This window comes from Ovis canadensis, chromosome 3 (assembly GCF_042477335.2).
Source record: "Ovis canadensis isolate MfBH-ARS-UI-01 breed Bighorn chromosome 3, ARS-UI_OviCan_v2, whole genome shotgun sequence".
NCBI lineage: Eukaryota > Metazoa > Chordata > Mammalia > Artiodactyla > Bovidae > Ovis > Ovis canadensis.
This window is the reverse complement of record NC_091247.1, coordinates 199,029,831-199,052,466: the sequence shown is the minus strand read 5'-3', so window position 1 is coordinate 199,052,466 and position 22,636 is coordinate 199,029,831. Positions and strand designations below refer to the sequence as shown.

The 22,636-nt window shown below is 36.3% G+C and overlaps 1 protein-coding gene across 12 annotated transcripts in view; it reads right to left on the bottom strand.

Moving 5' to 3' along the window:
- Nucleotides 1-2,401: 2,401 nt before the first annotated feature.
- The window catches only part of C2CD5 (C2 calcium dependent domain containing 5), an 87,909-nt gene continuing 67,674 nt past the window's right edge, over nucleotides 2,402-22,636 (bottom strand). For 5 of the 12 annotated variants that reach the window (XM_069581217.1, XM_069581218.1, XM_069581222.1 and 2 more), the window contains 9 exons: nucleotides 22,044-22,107; nucleotides 21,592-21,653; nucleotides 21,271-21,369; nucleotides 20,552-20,641; nucleotides 19,980-20,067; nucleotides 19,129-19,215; nucleotides 7,647-7,837; nucleotides 4,411-4,557; nucleotides 2,402-3,703 (listed from right to left, as the gene is read on the bottom strand). In XM_069581217.1, coding sequence (XP_069437318.1) covers nucleotides 3,572-3,703; nucleotides 4,411-4,557; nucleotides 7,647-7,837; nucleotides 19,129-19,215; nucleotides 19,980-20,067; nucleotides 20,552-20,641; nucleotides 21,271-21,369; nucleotides 21,592-21,653; nucleotides 22,044-22,107 — 960 coding nt within the window. In that variant the 3' untranslated portion in view covers nucleotides 2,402-3,571. Of the gene's footprint in view, nucleotides 3,704-4,410; nucleotides 4,558-7,646; nucleotides 7,838-9,126; nucleotides 9,229-10,120; nucleotides 10,172-19,128; nucleotides 19,216-19,979; nucleotides 20,068-20,551; nucleotides 20,642-21,270; nucleotides 21,370-21,591; nucleotides 21,654-22,043; nucleotides 22,108-22,636 lie in introns of all 12 variants that reach the window. The other 7 variants (XM_069581213.1, XM_069581214.1, XM_069581219.1 and 4 more) reach the window with 2 other exon arrangements.

Below are 22,636 nucleotides of genomic sequence, written 5' to 3'. Positions count from 1 at the left end.
TCTTTTCTACTGGAGAAGAGGCAAACATTTTAGGATAGGATTTACCCAAATCTTCCTAATGTTTCCTTCAGCCTGGCTCCTTATTCCCCTCCATATGCTGTGCTGTGCTAAGTTGCTTCAGTCATGTCTGACTCTGACCCCATGGACTGTAGCCCACCAGGCTTCTCTGTCCATGGGATTCTCCAGGCAAGAATACTAGGGTGGATTGCCATGCCCTCCTTCAGGGGATCTTCCACATGCAGAGATGGAATCCACGCCCCTTATGTCTCCTGCATTGTTCTTTACCCCTAGCGCCACCTGGGGCCTGTACTAAATTTAACTTGAGCTCAACAATGGGGCTTCAAAAAACCTGAAACAGTGTGCAAAATTTCACCTCTGTGCTTATTTTTCTGGAGAAAAGTTCCAGAGCTTAAATCAGATTCTCACAGTACTCTTTGAAAGACCCCACAGAACAGAAATACAAGTTTCACAAGAAAGTGTGAACTTAAATAAAAGTTTTATTCATGCTAGCCACAAATGTTATCCAAAAGGGATGCATCTAGAAAACATCACACTACGTGAAAGTTACCAAGCACAAGATCCTATTTACATGGAGGGGTAAGTTAACTGACTGCAAAGGGGCACAAGGCATTCTCCTTGGTGATGAAATGTTATCTTGGTTACACAACTGAATCTATTTGTCAAACTTTGACTCGTACACTTAAAATAGATAAATTTTATTGAATGTAAATTATACATTAGCATATTTTAATATGTAAGAATATTACTAGGTTATTAACATGGATTGGGAAGGGTAAGAAGGGGGAAGAGAAAACCAGGTGGAAAGGTAAAAAAAAAACACCAATATACTTACAAATTAGGTACTTGATTCAATTTATGAAAAACTGCATGTGTATGCATGAAGCTTCAGAGATGCCTGATACTGCAGCCCAACACTTGCATCCTTGGCAAGTTCAAATTTAGGGCAAGATCAGGTGATGGAAACCTGATGGTGACGGTTTATGGCAGAGTAGGGCTTCCCCGATGGCTCAGCAGGTGAAGAATCCTCCTACAATGCTGGAGACAGGAGATGCAGGTTCAATTCCTGGGTCGGGAAGATCCCTTGGAAAAGAATATGGCAACCCATGCCAGTATTCTTGCCTGGGAAATTCCATGGACAGAGGTGCCTGGTGGGGTACAGTCCATGGGGTCAGAGAGAGTTGGAGATAACTAAGCGACTACACACACACACTGGAGGTGAGGAAGTGGGACAGTGAGTTTAGCAAATCCAACAAAGGACTGGATAAATTGTGTAGTTTAAGCTTTGGACTAACAACAGAGAATGAGAATGAGAATGAGAACAAGGTGTGCTATAAGTCCTGTCACTGGCCTCAATATTTCCAAAATATTAAGTCCCAGTACGTTTGTCTAAAATGATGTTTCTGAGGGAATTTACACACAATGAACAGCAGCAACTCTTTCGGCATCAGGTAACATCAGCCTTTCCGGAAGGAGCCATTTCTGGCATGGGATGACTACCTCACATGTGACGCACACTGAGCAAATGGCCTGTGTCAGCAGACAGAAAACCTGAGTAGTTATAGAAACTCTAGCTTTTCTAGGAATCAGTCTGCGCCCTCTGTTAAGTATCCAAATGTTGAGACCAAAACAGCCAGTATTATGTTTTAAACATTAGTAATAAGGTATATGCACAAACCTAAAGGAAATCAACCCTGAATATTGACTGGAAGGACTGTTGCTGAAGCTCCAATACTTTGGCCACCTGACAGGAAGAGGAGACTCATTGGAAAAGACTCTGATGCTAGGGAAAATTGAAGGCAAAAAGACAAGGGGACAGCAGAGGATGAGACAGCTAGCAAATAGCATCACTGTTTCAGCTGACATGAATTTGAGCAAACTCCAGAATGTAGTGGAGGATAGGAGCCAGGCATGCTGCAGTCCATGGGGTCGCAGACAGTTAAACACGACTTAGTGACTGAACAACAATATGCACAGGATATGACACAAAACAGGTACTAAGCCAGTGCGTTACATTATTAAGCCCCTGCCAAGAAAGAACTCAGACACATACTCAGGAATCACAAAATAGCTATTGTATGGATGGATAAAACTATGAACAAGTCAGTCAACTCCAAGTACCTATTGTTCCAGAATGAGCTCCAGTATGAGCTCTTGGGGAAGCCACCTTCATCCCAAGCTACACACATTTTCCCACTTAACAGTGCAGGTTTCCTACCAACAACAATGAAAAGGCACAATTACACATGCATTTCCCCTCCACATGAAGAACAGACACACAACAGATGACTGTTGACTAAAGAAATGAAGATGATCATATGGAAAGTGATTTCTGACCACTGACAATACTATAAAAAGGCAAAAAAAAACAGATTTAGGAATATTCCAGTTTATAAAATCTTTTATTTAAAAAATAAAATTATAAACAAAATACAGAAAAATATTGACACCTGTGATAACAAGGAAATGACTCTTAATCTTTAGGGCAGCTGTTATCCTGGAAGAGCAAAATCATGAGTTTTAAAAAGAAATTTTATTGTCCAAAGGAGGAATGTACTTTTAAAGGTTCATCTGTAATAGGTATTTGGCATTGACAAAAAAAAGTATTTCTATCTATACATTCAACATTCTGCAGCATATTTACATTCAAGTTACATTTCCAAATTCTATGCCAAATATAGTCTACCTCACCACCCCAAACCCCTAATAAGATAGTACTAAAATTCTGTTTATTTGGTAAGGGTTCAGTATGATTTTATTAGAAAATAATTTTATGTTCCAACTAGATCAATTATATTTTAACTACTTCAACAAAACTCATTGGCCTGTTCTTCCCAGTTGAAGCCAAGCCCCTTCCAAAAAAATTAAACACAAATAGAAACTTGGGTAAAAATGAAGTATATAGTAATTTTTTCCTCCTTCCTTAGAGATATTATTAAGCTTCCAATGAAAGGACACTGGCTCTGATAAACAGATTTTACTTTTGCAGCAATTAAGATACAAATCACAGAAGTTTAACATCTTTTTCAAAGATGGCTAAAGCACTTTTCCCTTCCAGCTGTTACCAAATTCCTCATCAAAATAACACATTAATAAACTCACAGTTTTCTGAAAACTTGACATTTTCCCCATACATTCCTCAAATCAGATTACTTATTAACAATGTTAATTTCTTATTTAATTTTTATAAATTACACCAGGATAGCTAGCCTAATTTCCTGATAATTTAAATTATGATTTTATTAAAATCAACATAAATTATAAATAGCTTGCATCTTTGCTACAGTTCTCAGAGAAATTTATCTGAACTTCCTGGGGAGTCAAGCCTCCATAAGGCCTCTCTGTCTAGCCTTGATAAAAAAAAAAAAAAAGTCAAGATTTGAAAATTCTCATGCCTCCAAGGTGATCCCATTCAAATCAAACATTGTCATATGGGATCAATTCTTTCTTAATTCTCTCATATTAAGTTCATTTTTTACGTCTAGTATGATAAATGAATGACAAAGGAAACTGATGAATGTCATTTAGTTGAGCTCTTTCTTTCTAACTGACTTCAGGTTGTGACTTCTCCTCCAGTACATGAGGGCTGGCAACTGGCAGCAGGCTGCTGAGTAGACACCACTTCTAACTCAGATTCACGAACAAAAACCACTGCATCACCACTGACGTTTATAAGACACTGTGCCTAAAAGAATAACAGGACATTTCAGTCACATTTCAGTAACACGCTCATACTCTCCCGTTATGCTGGGGGCAGCACTGTAGAGCAGAAACAAGCATACAGTCCAAGAAAAAAATGAGCAAAGGATAAGAAGGCAATGCATAGGAAAGGAAACAAAAAAAACTCATTAATATAGTTATTTAATTTTTTAAAGGACTATCTTTAACAGTTGTAAGTGAATTATTATGTTAACAAAGCTGATAAGAGAAATCTATTCTAAAATTTAACCTAAGCAACACTCCCATATCCTCATTAACAGAATTATATTACTTATTAGAATTAACAATGTGGCCCCATCAGGATGTACTCTTCACCAGCAGAGCAGTCAGAAGTGGACAGCATCACAACTCAAACTAGAGGGCATCTTTAACTGTCCTCCATTAGCCATCAGGGGATCCCAAAGAACCCCCCCAAGAAGGTGGTGGGAAAAGTAATTTAGGAGCAAAACTTCCAGAGGTATTTCAGACTAATTACTAGTCACTGGGGATATGAAAACAGCACCTGACCTATGTATGACCACAGTTACCAATATATTTACTAAAACATGTTTTAAGCCTCTGGAATCAAAGAGCTCTGAGGAGCAATTCTCTTTTTTGGAGGTGGGTGGGAGGTGAAAAGCCCATAGGGTAAATTTGTAGGGTCTCCCCATCAGGTTTTTAACTCCACCTCACCTGGTTTTTGTTTGGATTCTCCATGAAGACACACTGCTTCATTATGTAGGAGACAACAGCGTTCCCTCCCAGCGCAGCCACATGTGCGCGCACCATGGCAAACACTTCAGCAATAAAAGCATGGAGAAAGCCACTGACTCCACCTTCCTAAAGGATAATGCACAAGAAAACCAAACTATATACCTGTCTAAATGAACGTACATAAAACATCAAAGAATATATATTAAAACAGTTTAAGTGATCTTACAATGGATGGTCCTTTTAATTTCCTTCACCATGCAGATTTGTTGCATGAATGAAAAAACCTTTACTTAACGCATGTCTACAACAGGGATTATTGTTGGTGTTCAGTCACTAAATTGTGTCATAATCCCAACAGGGATTACCATCTTGATTTTAGAGATGATGAAACTGAAGCTCATGTGACATGCCCAGGATGAAGGTGGAACACAGAGCTAGTGGACAGATGGCAGAGCAAGAGTTCTAACTGTTCCTCCACTGTCAACACCTCCCTCCATGAAACTGTTCCTGTCATCATTCAAATAAATTGATGGTAAATATAAACAATGAGACGTCCCTGCTATCCATATCTCCCACTTTGAAAATGAACCATGTTCCAAGTCGCACTCGTCTTTTTCAGTTTCTTGAAGGTCTGACACCTTTTCCAGCCTCGGGGTCATTGTACATGAAGGGTCCACACCCGATTTTCCTCCAGGGTAACTCGTACTCAATTCTTCAGGTCTTGGTTTACATGTGACTTCTTCAGAGCAACCTACCCTATCAGACCTAAATTACGTTCTCCTGTTAACATTCTCCAAGAGCCTTGTTTTATTTCTTTATATGACTTATATTACTAAGAGCCATGTTCTCACCACATGATGATTATTTACTGTCCACTAAATCCCACCATGCCAGGGGCTGCATCTGCCATGCTCACAGCCATATACACTAACACCTGTTTCAACAGGCGCCTGTGCCCAGTGATCTGCACATATTTGTCATGGAAAGAAACCCAACAGTTTGGGGAACTTTTGCAGTGTTCAAAGCCAAACAAGACAGAAACCAAAGGCCAGCTGATAGCTCAAAATGCTTTACAATCTAAATTTTCCACAAATTTTACTGAAGGTTTTTTACAGTCTAGGAAGAAATTTCCAACTTTAAATTGGAAGGGCAAAATTTAATACACTGTTAGAAAAAGCATTTGTCTAGGTCACATCTTTCTGAAAAGCTACAGGCTCCTACATAAAGTTTGAAATTAAGGAATTAAAGGAGTTGCTTCAGCCTGCCTGACTCAATCACAGTCCAGGACAGTCTTCTCTTCTGCTTTAATCAGTTTTCCTCTTACATATCAAGTCAAAAAATTTTAGAGTAACAGACACTACAGGGGTAAATTCTAATATTACATAACTGAAAGCAAATAACAAGGAATGAACAGATTTCAGGTATTAAACTATGTACAGGCTTCTCAGGTAGCACTAGTGGTCAAGAACCCACCTGCCAAGGCAGGAGTCATAAGAGACGTGGGTTCAATCCGTGGGTCAGGAAGATCCCCTGTAGAGTATGGCAACCCACTCCAGTATTCTTTCCTTGAGAGTCTCATCTTCAGAGACGCCTGGTGGGCTACAGTCATGGGGCTGCAAACAGCCAGACACAACTGAAGCAACTTAGCCCACATGCATGCATATACTACATATTATACTATTAACTACATTATAGCTGGTATTATAAATCTCTGTTGAAAGGAAATCTGTGAAGCAACATTTCAGGGTATGGTTGCTTCAGCAGTTGAAAAGACACTTTGGAAAGAAAATTTTATGGATTTGACAGTATAATATCCATGTGCAACTGGAAAAGGTTAATTCATCAATCTATGACAGCTTCTCAAACCCAGATTTCTTTGTCAAACCTCAATGGATCTAAAAGTGTTGCCCATTTTAATTCTACATTAAAAGGTTTTTTAGAATATCTTGAGATAGTTTCTTTTCCATCTCAACACAATTAGAATATGATTACAAAAATAATTTTTCTTAAAGGAAACATTTATCTAATTAATTAATCTGTCAGAAGTCACTCCCTCATTTACACAAAAACGGCTTGTGGTTCCTCTGCACCAGGCACTATGCTAGGTGCAGGAGGGTGAGGCTGAGGTTAGTAAGCAGGCTGCTATTTCCAAGAAGGCATAGAAACACTGCTGGTGAAACAACGGGGGGAAAAAAACACAATTAAGTTGTGTTTATAATTAACACACTTTAAAAAAATACAAACTTCTGCTAAAGTCAATTTTGAAGAGTTTATTGGGTTTCACACTTAAATAATTAAAAATTTTCCCTACTCACTATATTAATTTGCTTAGCAGCCCTGCTCAAGAAACATAAGACAAATAGAAATATCATCTTTTCCTGAGTTTAAATTCCTCTGTAATGCAAGATATAATAGGCTGACTCTGATTCTTAATTCTGACCTCATCAAGCAAGAGATTATAACTGCTGTTACTTAAAAAACAAATTAAAGTTTAATGATACCCATTGTGAGGTAGGCACTTGAACAAGTAACACTGATGGCTAGAGGAGAAAACAAGCAGCCTCCTTCTTTGTCAGGAGAAAACGACAGAACCAAATGATATAAAAAAAATCTCCAAAGACATCCATTCAGGATACAGTCCCCTACTATTTCTTAATGTGGACTCTTAAAAATTGCCATTTAAATCCATCTCAGGCAAATACCTACAGAGAAACTAAGCTCAGGGCTGTTTTAAACCTCTATCAAACATGGATACATTTATTTTTTTTTAATTTACCATCTGATAAGGATCTGTAACGTCTAATAACAAATGAATTTAAACCCAACACAACTCTTGTGATAATACTGAAAGCGAAAGTGAAGTCGCTCAGTCACGTCCAACTCTTTGCAACCCCATGGACTATAGCCTACCAGGCTCCTCTGTCCATGGGATTTTCCAGGCAAGAATATTAGAGTGGGGTTGCCATTTCCTTCTCCAGGGCATATTCCCGACCCAGGAATCGAACCCGGGTCTCCCACATTGCTGGCAGACACTTTTACCATCTGAGCCTCATCTACAACCAATCCAGACAGGCTATGGAAAAAAGTGTGCGTGTGCATGTGTGTTACTTTTGGCAAAAAAAACCCAAACAATTTGAAACATGTCTGGTTTTGATACTAATACTTTCAACCACCAAAAATTCACAAACACAATGAAATAACAACTATAAAGTTACCTCACGTAGAGAAGTGGTTTCCCGAATAAAAAACATGTTAATTATACCAAGATATTTTGTTATTTTTGCTCCAGGAATGAAAGAAAGAGGTGTCATCTTAACAACCCCAACGGTAGAATTTGCACAAGGTGGAGCAGAACGATTCCGGAAGTTTCCTTCACCCATTGGACTTGCTTTTTCAACTGTCACTGCTAAAATTGGAAAGAGAAGAGAAAGCATCAAGATCACAAGCTGGTGACTCAATGATTCCCTAGTGTTTCCAAATAAGTGGTGACAACATTCAGCTGTCTGTGAGGCTAAGCCATGTCATGAAAGAAAAGAAATTACCATGCACTGCATGCAATTACAAAGAGAGAGAAAGAAAAACGTAAGCGGAAATGCTGGAATGGAATCTTTGGGAAGAAAAATGGCATTCCTGCAAAAGAAAATGTTGATGCGGTGTAGCTACACACACAGTGATCGTTATAAAGTGAAGACAAAGAAAAAGCGGTAGAGCATTAAAAAATCTGCTGTAGGAACAAATTATTACGAGAGTGTGAAAGTTGTTCCATTTCCCAGGGCAGTGTTTTCCATCTTTTTTTCAGACGACTTCATCATTGTCAACTTGTAGATAAACCTTATCTTAACTAGTTGTAGCAGGTTTTTTTCCCAAACCTTCTCGATCAAAGTTGTAATTTAAAAAATTTAACAAATGACCTTGGCTGTCTAAAAGTTAATTGTTCATAAAATAACAAATACCTACTGCTTATCAAATAACTACCATGAACCAAACACACACGTGTGTGTGTCTATAATTCTCACAATGCAGCGACATAGGTGTTATCATCCCCATATAACGCATGAGGTAACTGAGGCTCACAAAACTTAAATAACTTGCCAAGGTCACACAGGCATTAAAATGGCACTTTTAGGATTCAAAACCAGACCTGGTTGATTCCATAGCCTGTGGGCTTCCCCCTAAATACAGTTCCTTCCCTTTAATGTCAACTCTTCCACTCAAATACATTTACCTCAAAGTCTACTAAAACACATGGAGTATAGATTAAAAAAAAAAAAAAAATCTTAGTCCTGCTGCTGAGTCTAGCAGTGAGATAAGAGCTGGCCACTTTCTCTCTGGAGATACCTTCTGTTCTCACTCTAGACATTACTCTTAGTCATCTGACGGATACCATATACCACCGAGTCTCTTCAATAAAAGCTCATTTATTTCCTTCCACTATGTGACCTAATATCTATTTATACACGTCTAAGAATACCTTCACCAAAATAAAATCCTAAAAACACAACCCTGCAGCTGCAATTTAAACATCTAAAGGCCCTTCAAAAGCTTTTGCTAAATGACGGTTAGCATCTGCAGCTTTCACACTCCAACACATGATTGATTGGCAATGTTATTACTGAGTAGTCAGGGCCAGCCTTCACCACTGGGAAATCAAGGATATGCTTCTCAAATCACAACGTGGTAGAAACATCCGCCTACTTGTCTTAATTGATCCGCGCCTTATGGTCTGAGCTTTCAGTTTAATGAGCTCTATCCAGCTGCTGCATCTGTCTGCAAAGGAACTGTAATCAACTGACGTTGCTGAAAACACAGACAGAAAACAAAAGAAAAAACAAAGAAAAAATATGGATGACGTCTCTTACTCGTCACAACACTCCTCTCGATGATGTAATTTAACTGTAACTTAGGGGGAAAGGTGGTCCTTTTCAAGTCAGGTGAGAGAGATAGTAAAGAATCAAGCTTTAGACACTGATTTGTCCAAAACCAACTTGTCGGTTGGCTGAGCATCTCTGGTGATGTCAGAGCTGTGTGGTCTCTTGGAGGGAACAGAAGCAGGTCTACCAAGATCAAGGAAAGGGTCACGTGCTGCGTTTTAACTAACTTCCTTTCCTTTGTTTTTATTTTACACTGTTTTAGCTGTTTATACTTAGGACTTTAATTTACAATCAGAACTTAGTGAATAATTCCTTGACCTATTTTTGCTCTGAAACTTAAAAAAAAATGAATAAATAAATAAATGAGAATCAAATGTTAAAGGATACATGAAAAAAAAAATCACTAGTTAACTTATCTTTTGCAAAATATCTTCTTTCTACCAGTAGTAACAAGGAAGCCAAAGGGTCATTTTTATCAATATCCTATTTCCACATCTGATTTTGGCAACAAAGCTTCTATTAACATGGAGTGAGGATCAAGTGTGAGCCCAACAAGTTCTTTTCAAAAGAGTATCTTTTACTACTGTTGAGCTAAAAAATAATATTAAAAGCTGAAGTCTTATCTTTAGAAACTGGGACACTATTAAAATGCTAGATGGCATAAATAATATTTGAATTACACAATCTAACTACAATAAAGCCACATTTTGGTGTCTATTCCATTGTCCAGTGCATTTCTTCAATGTCTGTATGCTTATGCTCCACCACGCTAGAATTTCACACCTTTGGTGACTATTTGCTTAATTAGACAAACTCACCTCTCTGTGCAGCTGGTATACCTGAGTTAGAACTTGCACTCTCCAGGTGTTCTAGTAAGACAATATGAACAACATTAGCTTGGATGCTAAGTACAAGCCAGTATCTCTTTGCTCTTGGTTAATACTCTCTAAAAACCAGATGAATAGGAGAAAATTTTTATGGCCTCATTATAAAAGCAAACCAAATCGAAGTACCTAGGTTTAAAATGGCAGTTTCTATTGATATATGAAAACTAGCTCGGTTAATAAACACCATGTCAAGAAAGATTACTTGTTATTATAACACAAAGAAAGTTCCAGAAACTCTACATGTTAGAAAATATCCACACAGTAACAAATGTTAGTGGGAGGGAAGCAGAATGTGGGAAATCTGAACAGAGAAAAGGGTCAATGTACTGGGAAGAAAATCTGAAATGAAGCGGGAAGGTAAATGTGTGTGGGGGGAAAGCCAGTAAGATTAAGAGCTACAGACAAAGCGGTGACCTGCGTCTCACAGATAAACGCACACCATACATGAGCCCCGCCCCACCCACCTTACCACCAATGCCCTCATTCAAAGCTTTCCCTTTCAACAGCTTCCTCTGAAACTATCATGACTTTATGGAACTAAAAGGTGACTACTTTTCACAGAAATAACTAGGAATCCCAAACTATAACCTCCTTTCTAGTAAGCTCACACAAGCAACATCTTGAATTCTTCCTGAAAGTTTATATTTTTATCACAGATATTTAAGGAACTGTACAAATTCAAACAGCACTACATTAAAAAAAAATCTTCATCATCTATTTCTAATTTTCAGGCTCTACCCACACTAGCATATTTGAATTTCTATTTCTAAGAATCTCATAACTGAGGATATAGTGTTGCCAAGATGGAAATAACTCATAAAAACACTAAGAATAATTTGGTCAGCCATTTTTAAAAAAATTATAAACTAAGTAAATAAGTAAATATATAATATTTTTGTCTCTGTGTCATATGGTGATTTTGGGGGTAATATTCTTGAATTTGTATAAGTTGTAATTTTCAAAAATCAGATTTATACAGAATGTTTCTGCCAACTGGGGGGCAATGACATATCTCCCGTCCCCACTCCACCTCCTTTTTCCTAAGGCTAGTTACCACGAGCTAATACTGGAGAGAGTACAATGATCAACATTCCTCTTACGATACACAGCTGTCAATAAAAGGGATCACGAGGGGAAGTTCACAAAAAGACTTGTGGGGGGATTACACTGGGTGTGCCCTGACCATCGTGAAGTTTTCAAGGGAGTGTCCTCCTGTGTCCTCAGAATCCTGAGGGGTACTGGAAGCCCAGGAGGAGACAGGACCTACAGCAGGAAGACTAAACAGAACTGACACTCAATTTCTAGCAACAGCTGATCCAATGCACAAGCTCGGAAAGTAAGTGGCCCACCCCAGGCTCACATATCCCAGGGGAGTTCCAGGACTTCCAGAGGTCCTGGGCAGCACAGCCTCACTGAGTACAGACACAGAAAATACAGTCAGCATTAGAGACCCTAGTTTTATTGTGTGGGGATGGGAAGAAGGGAGGGGAAGCTAAAAGAAAACAAGAAAATGACTAAAATTATCCTCTATACCTTCATATTATCTTGGCAGTATGGAACTCCCTGGTAGCAACTGTATATGAAATGTCCACAAAGAGAGCTTATACATGTAGAATCTATCTGCTCCCATCTTCAAATATGTCGTGTTAAAAAGTAAAGGTATATCTGTGGTGTTTTTTTTTTTAAAGGATAAATAGAACATCTTTGCAAAGAGAGACAATATAGCTATTAAGAGCACTTGCCTCTTGGGAAGGAAAATGAAGGGAGAAGGGAGCTTTATTTTGGACAATGTGGTCTTTTTGTAGGATTTGAATTTTTTATCATGTACACTTACTACACTTACTACTTTGCCCAAAATTTTACAAAAGGTGGAGGAGAAACAAGAGAGGAAAAATATTTATTCCCAGCCCTCAAATGTCAATGTGTCTGAATTAAAATCTGAAAAGAACACAGTTCTTCAATTGGAGACGTAGAGGGAAAGAATGAGTCGGGAGACTTCTGACCTCACTGGAGGAGAGCAGGTTCACCTTCTGCCATGTTTGCCTGGATGCCCATTTTTTCTATCAGAGAAAAGGCCCAAGAGAAGCTAGTCCTGTGGACTTCAGCACTTTGGACTGGTCTAAACACCTCAAACATCTATTGACCTCAGGCTCTCTGCCCCTTCTAATTACAGTTTGGCTTCCCAGGTAAGAGCCTTTTTCAAAAGAGAAGGTAGCATAGACATTAGCTGTCGGGCTCACTGACAAAGCAGAAATTCCGGTTGTGTGTGTGTTAGTTGCTCAGTAGTGTCTGACTCTTTGTGACCCCATGGACTGTACAGCCTACCAGGCTCTTCTGTCCATGGGATTTTCTAGGCAAGGATACTGGAATGGATTGCCATTTCCTTCTCCAGGGGATCTTCCCGACCGAGGGATCGAACTCGGGTCTCCTGTGTTGCAGGCGGATGCTTTACCGTCTGAGTTACTGGGGAAGCCCTCTGCAATCTCTAGTGTATACATGCTCAATTGTGTCTGACTCTCTGTGACCCCATGAACTGTAGCCCACCAGGGTCCTCTGTCCACAGGATTCTCTAAGGCAAGAAAACTGCAGTAGGTTGCCATTTCCTCCTCAGGGGATCTTCCCCACCAAGGGGTCGAACCCGCATCTCCTGTTCCCTGCAATGCAGGCAGATTCTCTACTGCTGAACCACCGGGAAAGCCCCATGCAATCTCTAAGCCAATACTAAAAAAAGGCAACAGATTTCATACTCAGAAGTAGAAATCTTTTTAAATGTCCTTGAGGCTTTGCTGGGGAGCCAATGCTCAGTTCTGGCCATTTGTACATCTCTGTGGAAGACTTTGAGACAAACGTTTCATATGCCAGGTCCCCACTGAAGCTGCAAAGAGAGTTTAAATCAAGCCACACAGCAACCCAGTTCTCTTACCATTTCCTTGCCCACTGAATACAATTTTGCTGTTCAAAAAATCTACTAAGTGATAGTGATAATCCCTCAAAAAAAACAATGCTGGAAAGTTAACAAGGCAAACAGAACATATAGAACTATTTTCTTAGTATACTCGAGTGACTTTTAACAGGCCTTAGCAGAGTGGGGAGGGGGATTAATCTAGATTAAAGTGGTTTAGTGGAAATGAGCATACAGATGAAAAACAGAAAGAAAATCTAGCAAGAATTCTTCCTCCTTCAATTATACACCTGCCAGTGCTTCTAAAGGTTGAGATGCCTCCATTCTCCTAAACAATCTGTCATACCAACGACAAAGGGATGTGCTAGCCATGATAAAGTCTTACACTAACTACTCTTTGGACAATTTACTTTCTATCATTAAAATTGATAGATCATCTTTGCTCTGAATAATTAAAAAAGTCTTTGAGACATTCTTTTCCTGTCACCCTAAGGAAGTTATTAAAACTGAAAAAATTCCTGCAAACTCTGAAAAGATTCTCCGGCAGATAAAACTATGTGCAATCTGGAGTCTCTAAATCATAATGCTTTATTTTCCTATTTAAACATGCTCAGTTTTAAACTATGATGATCAAAATTTGGTTTTATGTTCCTTTAGGCATTTCCATCAGTCTATAATGCACTGATCTGGCTTAATGACCGAGTGAGACAAATGATGTATGTAAACATTCAGTATATACCTGGACCCTAATGGTCTTCAAATATTGGTGGTCTGATAATGAAACTGACATATTACAGTTAAAAATTATTAAGGCATGGATAAAAATGTAAGTTGTTTTCATCTGGATATTTCACTAGGAGAAAAAAATTCAATACATAGATAATATATAATATATGACAAAAGACAATTAGTTGCCTTATTGAATCATTAAAACTTCCAATTAAAGGTGTATAATATCCTAACCCACTTGCTTTTCTTCTTCAGTCCCCATCATTCATTCCTCTCACTACCATCCTTTGTCATCTTTTTTCCCCAAATAATCCTGGTTTTTGGTCAGTAGCCCAATTCCACTTTCTTTGCTTTTCACTCCCTCGTTCCCTGACTGGTTTTTACTGCCCTCGAGCTGCTTTGAAGAAGCTAAGATTCCTTATCTCTACCTCTTCATCAACTCTTTGCTTCCTTCACACTTCTTAGGTACAGTTTTCACATTTTCCACTCTTTAGAGAGTTCCTGTTCATTCTGTTTCCCCTCAGTATTGTTCCCCTTTCAGGATGCCCTACTGATTGCTGTGGCCACCAATAGCAAGGGAAAGGCAGCATTTTTAACAGCTGCTACCACTTGGTCACGTGTGCTTAGTGTCTCAGTTACATCCAACTCTGCAGCCCACCAGGCTCCTCTGTCCCTGGGGCTTCTCCAGGCAAGAATTCTAGAGTGGGGTGCCATGCCCTCCTCCAGGGGCTCTTCCCAATTCGAGGATCAAACCCAGGTTTCCCGCATGGCAGGCAGATTCTTTACCACCTGAGCCACCAGGGACGCCCAAGAATACTGGAGTGGGTAGCCTATCCCTTCTCCAGGGGATCTTTCTGAGCCAGGAATCAAACTGGGGTCTCCTGCATTGCAAGTAGATTCTTTTACTTGCTGAGCTACCAGGAAAGCCCACCATTTGGTCACAGTGACAAAATATATCTTAAAAAATAGAGAGGAAAAACAGACATGCAATGAACTGTTAATATAAAAAAATTTTAGCTAATATAAAGAATTATATATACTTGTAAGAATTCAGAACCATTAGTTGGCAGGAAAAACTTAAAGCTAAGTTCTGTAATTCTCATAGATTTATATTTCTAGTAACTAGTTTACAATAATTTAAAGCAAGTCATTTAAGTTTAAAAAATTAAGCTATATTTAAAAATCAAATTTGGTTTAACAAAAAGCCTACTCCAATAGCCTACTGTAAAAATAAAGGAAAAAGGTTCCAATGTGGATACCTAATTATGGAGTACAATGCATTGAGGGGTGTGAGTTTTCTTTTTTACTTAAATCCAGAATGTGACCTATGTTTGTCACATTAGTCAGCAACTGCTCAGTGAAAAGAGAACTCCTCCCAGCCTCTAGTTAATGCAACTGGACATGAGGATACCACCCCAGCATAAAGCCAAGTGACAGCAGAAACAAGCATGGTGGGGGTGGGGAGTAATAAAAAAATGTTTCCTCTATACAGTTCCACCCAACAGTACACAAACACCAGAAGTGACTTAATTAAACCCTTTTATGGCCTTAAATTCTCAGAATTTTAATGAAAACCATTATCCTAATATAGATTAGATTTATAAAGTATTTGATATCTATCTATCTATCTATCTATCTATATATATATAGTGGTATATGAGTCACACACATTTGTCTAACATAAGTTCTTAAAGTCCCCCAATATGGTATCTAATATCTCAAGGTTCAGACCTTTAAATATGTACCTACTAAAGCAATATGCTAATCTTTTATATAAAAAAATTATACACATCTTTTACCCAGATTACATTTACTCAGATTCTCTATTTTTACTATATTTGCTCAATCTTTTTTCACTTTCACTTCATAAAATATATATGATTTTTAAATTCTCTTAAAACCATTTCAGAGTGAAGTGACATATTAAAAAAATTGACATATAGATATTAATGAAGAAGAAAAATATTATGAAAGTGCCATAAAAAATTTGCTATTGTTGTCTTTTTTTCTTATAACACAGGTTCATATGAAAAAAAAGTAATTTATGGTGATGCCACATCAACTTTGTTCCTCACAGTATTCTAAGAATTTTGATGACCTTCACTTGATAATGTTCCTTAAGAAATTACTTAGGCTCAGCACTTTTTGATATTTCAAATCAGAAAAATCAAGATAACTAGCAAGGTAACACCAAATCAACCATAATTTGAGACATACATCAAAACTGTTTTGTTTACCTTGAGAAACAAAACCAAGTATAACAAAAGATGGAAGGGAAAAAAAAAACTGAACACGGATGGACAACTCAGGCCCGGGTTTACTCTACACAGTCAATTAGAATACATGTAATTGAAACATCTTCTCTTCAAAGAGTCACTCATTTTCAGTAACACAAAAAGATAAGTAAAGGTTTATCTACAAGTGAAAAGATGGAAGTATTAATAAACATACTGTGCACAGCTCTTGACACTACTCTGTCAACTAAAAAGAAATAAAAATTTTCATAAATCATCCCATCTGTGATGAGAACATGGAAAATAAATTAGTATTCAAAGTCTTCAGAATTAAAAAAGATAAATCTCAGTCAGCTTAGCTAACTGATCTAACTATGAAAACTATGTATTTATTTTACTTATCATATCAGTCATCAATTTTTAAGCCTCTGGTTGCAGAAAGTTTTTTTTTAACATTTATTCCCCACCCTTGCCTTTCTTTGTCCCACCTATTTCCTCTAAACTGCTAAGCTTAACTGTTCCCAGATATTTTTATTCTCTATTCAAACCCTGCCTTCATGTTAAAATATTCAGCTACTACATTCATAATATAACACTCTATTATTACATGTTTCCTACCTTTCAAAAGCCATTCTATCCTCAAATTTTCTAAAATATTTTGAAATAACTTTTTCTAACGTATATAGCAGAGCACACGTTCTCCTGGAGAGATGTCAGGAAGCAAAGACAATAAGTAAGCATGCAACATAAACCACAATATACATGACTTAAAAAAAAAGGCACAGATAAACTTTTCAGTGTTCACTGATGATTTTAAAATATAACACTCAAAGAAAGGCACATAGGTTTTACAGTTAAGTACTTAGTATTAAAAGTTTCATATGTATATATATATAAGTATTAGATGTGATATTATTATGAAGCTGACAACGGTGACGACGATGATGATAAAGGCAGCAGGATCTGATTCAGTGATTTTCAAACTTTTGGAAACCCTTCCTTCTAACAAAATCACATAGAAAGTCAACACAGAAAGCATAATGAATCAAAGCTGCTCTAGTTCAGAGGTAGGTGAGCCAGCACTACCCCCGATACCTTGCTTCTTGGAAGGCCACAAAACACCTCTGAAGAAATTCTATGGTTTGGAGGGACAGAGTTTAAAAATCATTGGTTTAACTGATTTGAGGCTATTTGGAAAATGAACTCAAAGAAGCTCAGTGTGACCTCAGGCATAATTTAGCTTTTATGTTTTTAGTAATAATTGAAGAACCATACACCAAAGAAACTCAAAAAAATCCGAGAATTTTAAAGGCAGGAGAGAATCTTCATCTTTTCACATTTTACAAATGAAGAACTGAGATGTCAGTGGCCTAACTGCAGGTCACCTGGCCCCAGTTCTCACATTTGATATCATCAGGAGCAGAACTGAGAAAAAGGCCAGGTCTCTTGCTTTGTGAGTCCACTGTATGGCCCTTTCCCATGCTGCTTAAAATAAACTGCAAATATTGTAGGCATTGTTTAGATATAACTTATTCTACTCAAATTCTTCTTTGTTTTTCAGTTCAGAGTATCATTTGTGCAAAATATACTAATTACTACAAAAAGCATTAGTTTTAATTACCTTTGAAAACATTTTGAAAGCTATTATCAAAACTGTAGGTTATCAATATAAACATAGTTAATTTACAGAGTTTAAATTTAATCTTCTGCAGAATTCAGTAGCTATTAACAACATGGTAAAACAGAGCTGCCAGGGACCTCAACTCCACAAATAAATATTTTTATAGATTAGCAACTAATCAAACCTTATTGCTGATTGGATTATTGGTTTTAGTTGCCCCCTCCTCACCACTTTTGGGTAAGGATAAACTAAGTGAAAACTAAAAGTAGCTTGAAACTAACCCTATGTTAAATGTAAGTTTCTATCTAGTCAGTTCAAGAAAGATTCTAGACTGTTCTGCTTTTTGTTCTAAAAGCTATATTTAAGTTATAAATCTGAACTCAGATTATCTTTGGATTTATCCCTTTTTTTTTTTAAAGGAAATTCTCTATGAAATTCTGAATGAGAATTTTATTTGGACAAAAAGGAAAAAGAACCACATGGTAACCATGTTAGAAAGTTCCAAATCTGAAAGTAGCTTAACTTTTTCAGCTCCAAAATGAGTCAAGATCTATTTATCTTCATAGACTCTGAACTGATTTAGTAAAGACTCTACTGATATATACACAATGTGAATTTAAAGCTATTATGTATTATAACTAACTTGGTATCAGATAAAGTAACTGACAAGTAGAAACCATATGCATTATAAAATGTAAACATTAGAAAGACCATTTGATTTTAAATAATGAATGCACCATTTCTCAGAATAAAAAATTGAGGAAAAAACACACACATTTATTGTGTATAAACTGCTCTAAGATAAGGTACAGTAATTCTGAAATTTTTATAATAATTACATTGAAATCACAAGAGAAATGGAAAAAACTACCTCCCACTTTTCTCCAAAGATTGTACAGATGTAGGTAGACCTAATGCTACTGAATTAAGGGATAATCATTTTGCATTTGAAAATATGTTCCTCAAATATAAGACACCTGAAAGACAGAAAGCTCATCCCTTTCTCACTTGTACTAATCCTTGCCCAAAACCTCTCTTCACATGGCTTCTGAAGAAAATAAGTAATTCGTTGGCTAAGAAAATCTAAAAGTTTCTGCAAGAGGTTAGAATGTTGCTAGAAAAAATTCACCAGATAAAAATATCATAGATAACATACGTGAACAGTTAACTTTGGGAAATCCAAATCTCTGAAAATAAAACTTTAATATATTTGAGGTATTAGGACAGAATATCATATGAAAAATCACCTTAATAAGTTATGATGAGATTACTAGAGAAATTAAAATGAAAGCAACGGTCCTCTCTCCCCTTTATGAACATGAAGAAACATACAATGAGGGAATGAAGAGCAAATCTCCATTTCAAAATTAAGTTAAGATCACCTACAATCAAGAAGCAAGTAAAAGTATCTAGAAACTAGTATTTGTGCTTGCATTTCTCTTGCTTAACCAACCTTTAGCTGATGGGAAAGGATGAGAAGGAAGTGAATCTGAACAGAGTTCCAGGGGAAACTGCAGAAGTTCTTCATTATCTGTAGAGGCTAGAGAAGCAAGAAAAAATATAAATTACTATATAATGATCTCATTAATTTTTTAAAAATTAAGAATCTGGGATAATATATGTATTTTCCCCCAACTCAGTTTATTCTGGTTATTTTCTCCTTGCTTTCTACCTTCACCTGCAGACACTGAGAGTGGCTGCTATCTTTCCAGGAGGGACTGATGAGATTTAGAAAGGATGATAATATAAACCTCTTAGCACAATGCCTTGCAAAGAATAAGCACTCACTAATAATTATCGCTATCCTCCTTTTGTACTGATACTATACCAGTTCTATAATACTTACACCAGTTACTGTCTATTTTCTTTGATAAATATCTGAACACATCATCATTTAACACATCTCTCAATCTGACATTTAATCAATACTATGCAGGTGTAATATATTCAACTTAAAATATTTTAGATATGTATTTAGCCAGCAGGTCATTAAACTTCAGAAAGTTTCTTTTTTTCAGAGCCTCTAAACTGCTGCAGAATTAATGATACAATCTAAATGTAAAAAAAGGCCACATTTCCTGCGTAAACAGCAGTGAACCACCTATCCATGTGTGAAACAAAAAAAAGCCAGTCATATGCTTATCCATACAGTTATCCTGATAAAGAAAACAGGAAAAGTAACAGTATCTTACCAAAAAACATATCATTTAGTTAGTTACCTATCCTCTATATTTTTTCACTGAAATATAAAATAGACAAATGTATTTTTTCACTGAACCATGCTCCCATCTACCACAGGTTTACCTCTTTGCAATAACTTCTCAGCATGTGTTTTTGTAGTCTGTAAAGCCTGATTTTTGTCAAAAGTTATTGCAACTGCTGTGACTGTAACCTAGAATCACAGAAACAATATGATGAGCGAAGTAAGCATTCCCAAAGTCATCTCCTCACAAATCTTTCTCACTACCATGGAACAACTTATACAAACTGGCTAATTTGCCTTTACTTTTACTGGTTAAGATTCTTAACCGGAACTGCACATAAACTCAGATATTCAGGCTACAACTAAGCCCAACATGTACACCTATACCTAGGTATTCCAGAAAAAGCTCAAGAACCTTCTCTAAAGGATGGGGACTGCAGAAGTCACACTGAGGCAGAACTCCCAGTGGGTGTTACGCTGGAACATACATGTGATTCCACCTTTAGATAACTACAGTTCACAAAAGTAAAACGGACAGACACGGTCTGACTCATACTAACATGTTTAAAAATATTTTGAAATAAAGCAGCTCATACTTCTCAATTACAGCAAATGTATAATATTAAAACAGATCAAAGAAATCTTTTTTAATAACAGACTAAACTTTAATTACCTGAATTAATTCATCTTCAGGGAGGGAGACTGTAAAATTGACATGGCAGAGGCAGCAGGGGATCATAGACCGGAGTTTAAAATACAGGCTCTACACAAAAGAAAATATTAGTAATATCACTTCTTTTAATTTAAAAATCCATAAAAAATGATTTTTAATGCATATTTTACTGTGGCAAATAAAATTCAAAAGATTGAAACATTTATGTTTTGTCTATTCTTTCATTAAGAATACAGTTGAGGGGCGGGGGAACACATGTATACCCATGGCTGATTCATGTTGATATAAAGCAAAAAACATCACGATATTATAAAGTAATTATCTTCCAATTAAATTAATTGAAAAAATAAAAAATGGAGATTTTAAAACATTAAAAAATGAATACAGTTTTAATATCTAAGCAGATAGTAAGATTTAGTCATATTTCTAAGTCATAAAAACATAAGAAAGAGGAGTTTTTAAAATTTATAAATATAAATTTTTATGCAGTTTAAAGCTATGAAATAACTCAAAATATATACCTTTTATACTGCGGCATATTAGGATGGAGAGGACAACTTTGGCATTTTACTTGGTGGCAAGTTAAGATTGACAAATAAACAAAAATAACTGCCCCTACCACTGTGCAAGGTATTCCAGACAATATAAGCACTTTTCTTTTTAAATCTCATGATCCTTAGGCATTTTAACTAAAGTATAGTTAGTCAGAAGGTTCCTACCTTAAGCAAGTTTTCACAGAGATCATTAAAGTTCTTATTAAGGGCTTGATTAGTCAGGTTAAGGCTGCTTAATCGGATTACTCTTACTGATGTAAACATCTAAATATGGGAAGATATAATGGCATGTCATTTCATTATTATTAACTATACACTGTAACAGAAAATAAAATAAACAACAACTACCATACTACTACTATAATAATTATTTTCTAAAAAGATAAGATTTAATTGCAATAAGGAGGCAAAAAGAAGACACATGTTAAAAAACTTGCCAAAATCACACATGCTATATTTGCTTAAAATTAAGAATAAAAGGTTTACCTGTATTTCAGATGTCCAATTATTTATACCAGGCATGATTTCTGTATTACAACTATAAAAGCCTGTCAAAATAAATTACAGTTAAAACTCATGATATTATTTCATTTATTCTTGTTGTTAAAGGATAACATTTCAATTATTACATGAAATCCTAACTGTAAAATCTACTCATTCTTTTTTTCTAAAACTCTATACCTCTGGGAAACTTTAGACCGCGTTAATAAATCAGCATGATTTTGGGGGGTTAATGATAAACATAAAAGGATTAAAAATCAGTTCACCTAAGTTCTAATGTAAATATTTTTAAACACTGTGTTTTCTATCTTGGGGCAGCAAAGAACATGACAGAATGTAACACTGATAAAACCTTTAGAGTTAGTGCTATAATAATTATGAACTGAAATACTGATATGCAAAACTAGTCTCCTCTCAGGTAATTTTTCTCTATTTACCTGAAGGAGGTGGGACATCAGTGAGGAGAGAATGTACATCTTCCATAGCATCTGTGTCATCAATCTGAAAATGAAAAGATTAAACCTATCACATAAATAGTAAATATGTAGTTATTTCAAATTTTTAAGATTATTTTTATTATTTATTAAATAGAAAACATACAGCATCAAGGAAAAGTAGTGCCATTTTCCCCTAAGTTAAAGCATAAAATTTGAAAAAATTTTTCTATAATCTATAAACTTTACTGCAATAATAATTATAAATACTTCTAAATGAAATATCTTACACTACAAAGTATACTGGGTTAAAAAAACCAAGCCTTTTCTCAAGTCTTTTTGAGGGCATGTTTCAAAAGATTTACAAAGATAACATAAACAATCACTACCTCTGTTTAAACTAATAAAGTGTAACTTTAAAAAATCTTTTGGCTAAATATGGAACTACTTTAAAACAGAATTACATAGGGATAAATTTAAAAGTATATCTTAAAAGAATAAGTACAAACTCCATTTTTCTTACATCTCAATATTCTATTGTGAATTATAAATAGTGAACATATCCAACTGGACATATACATACATTTATCTATACC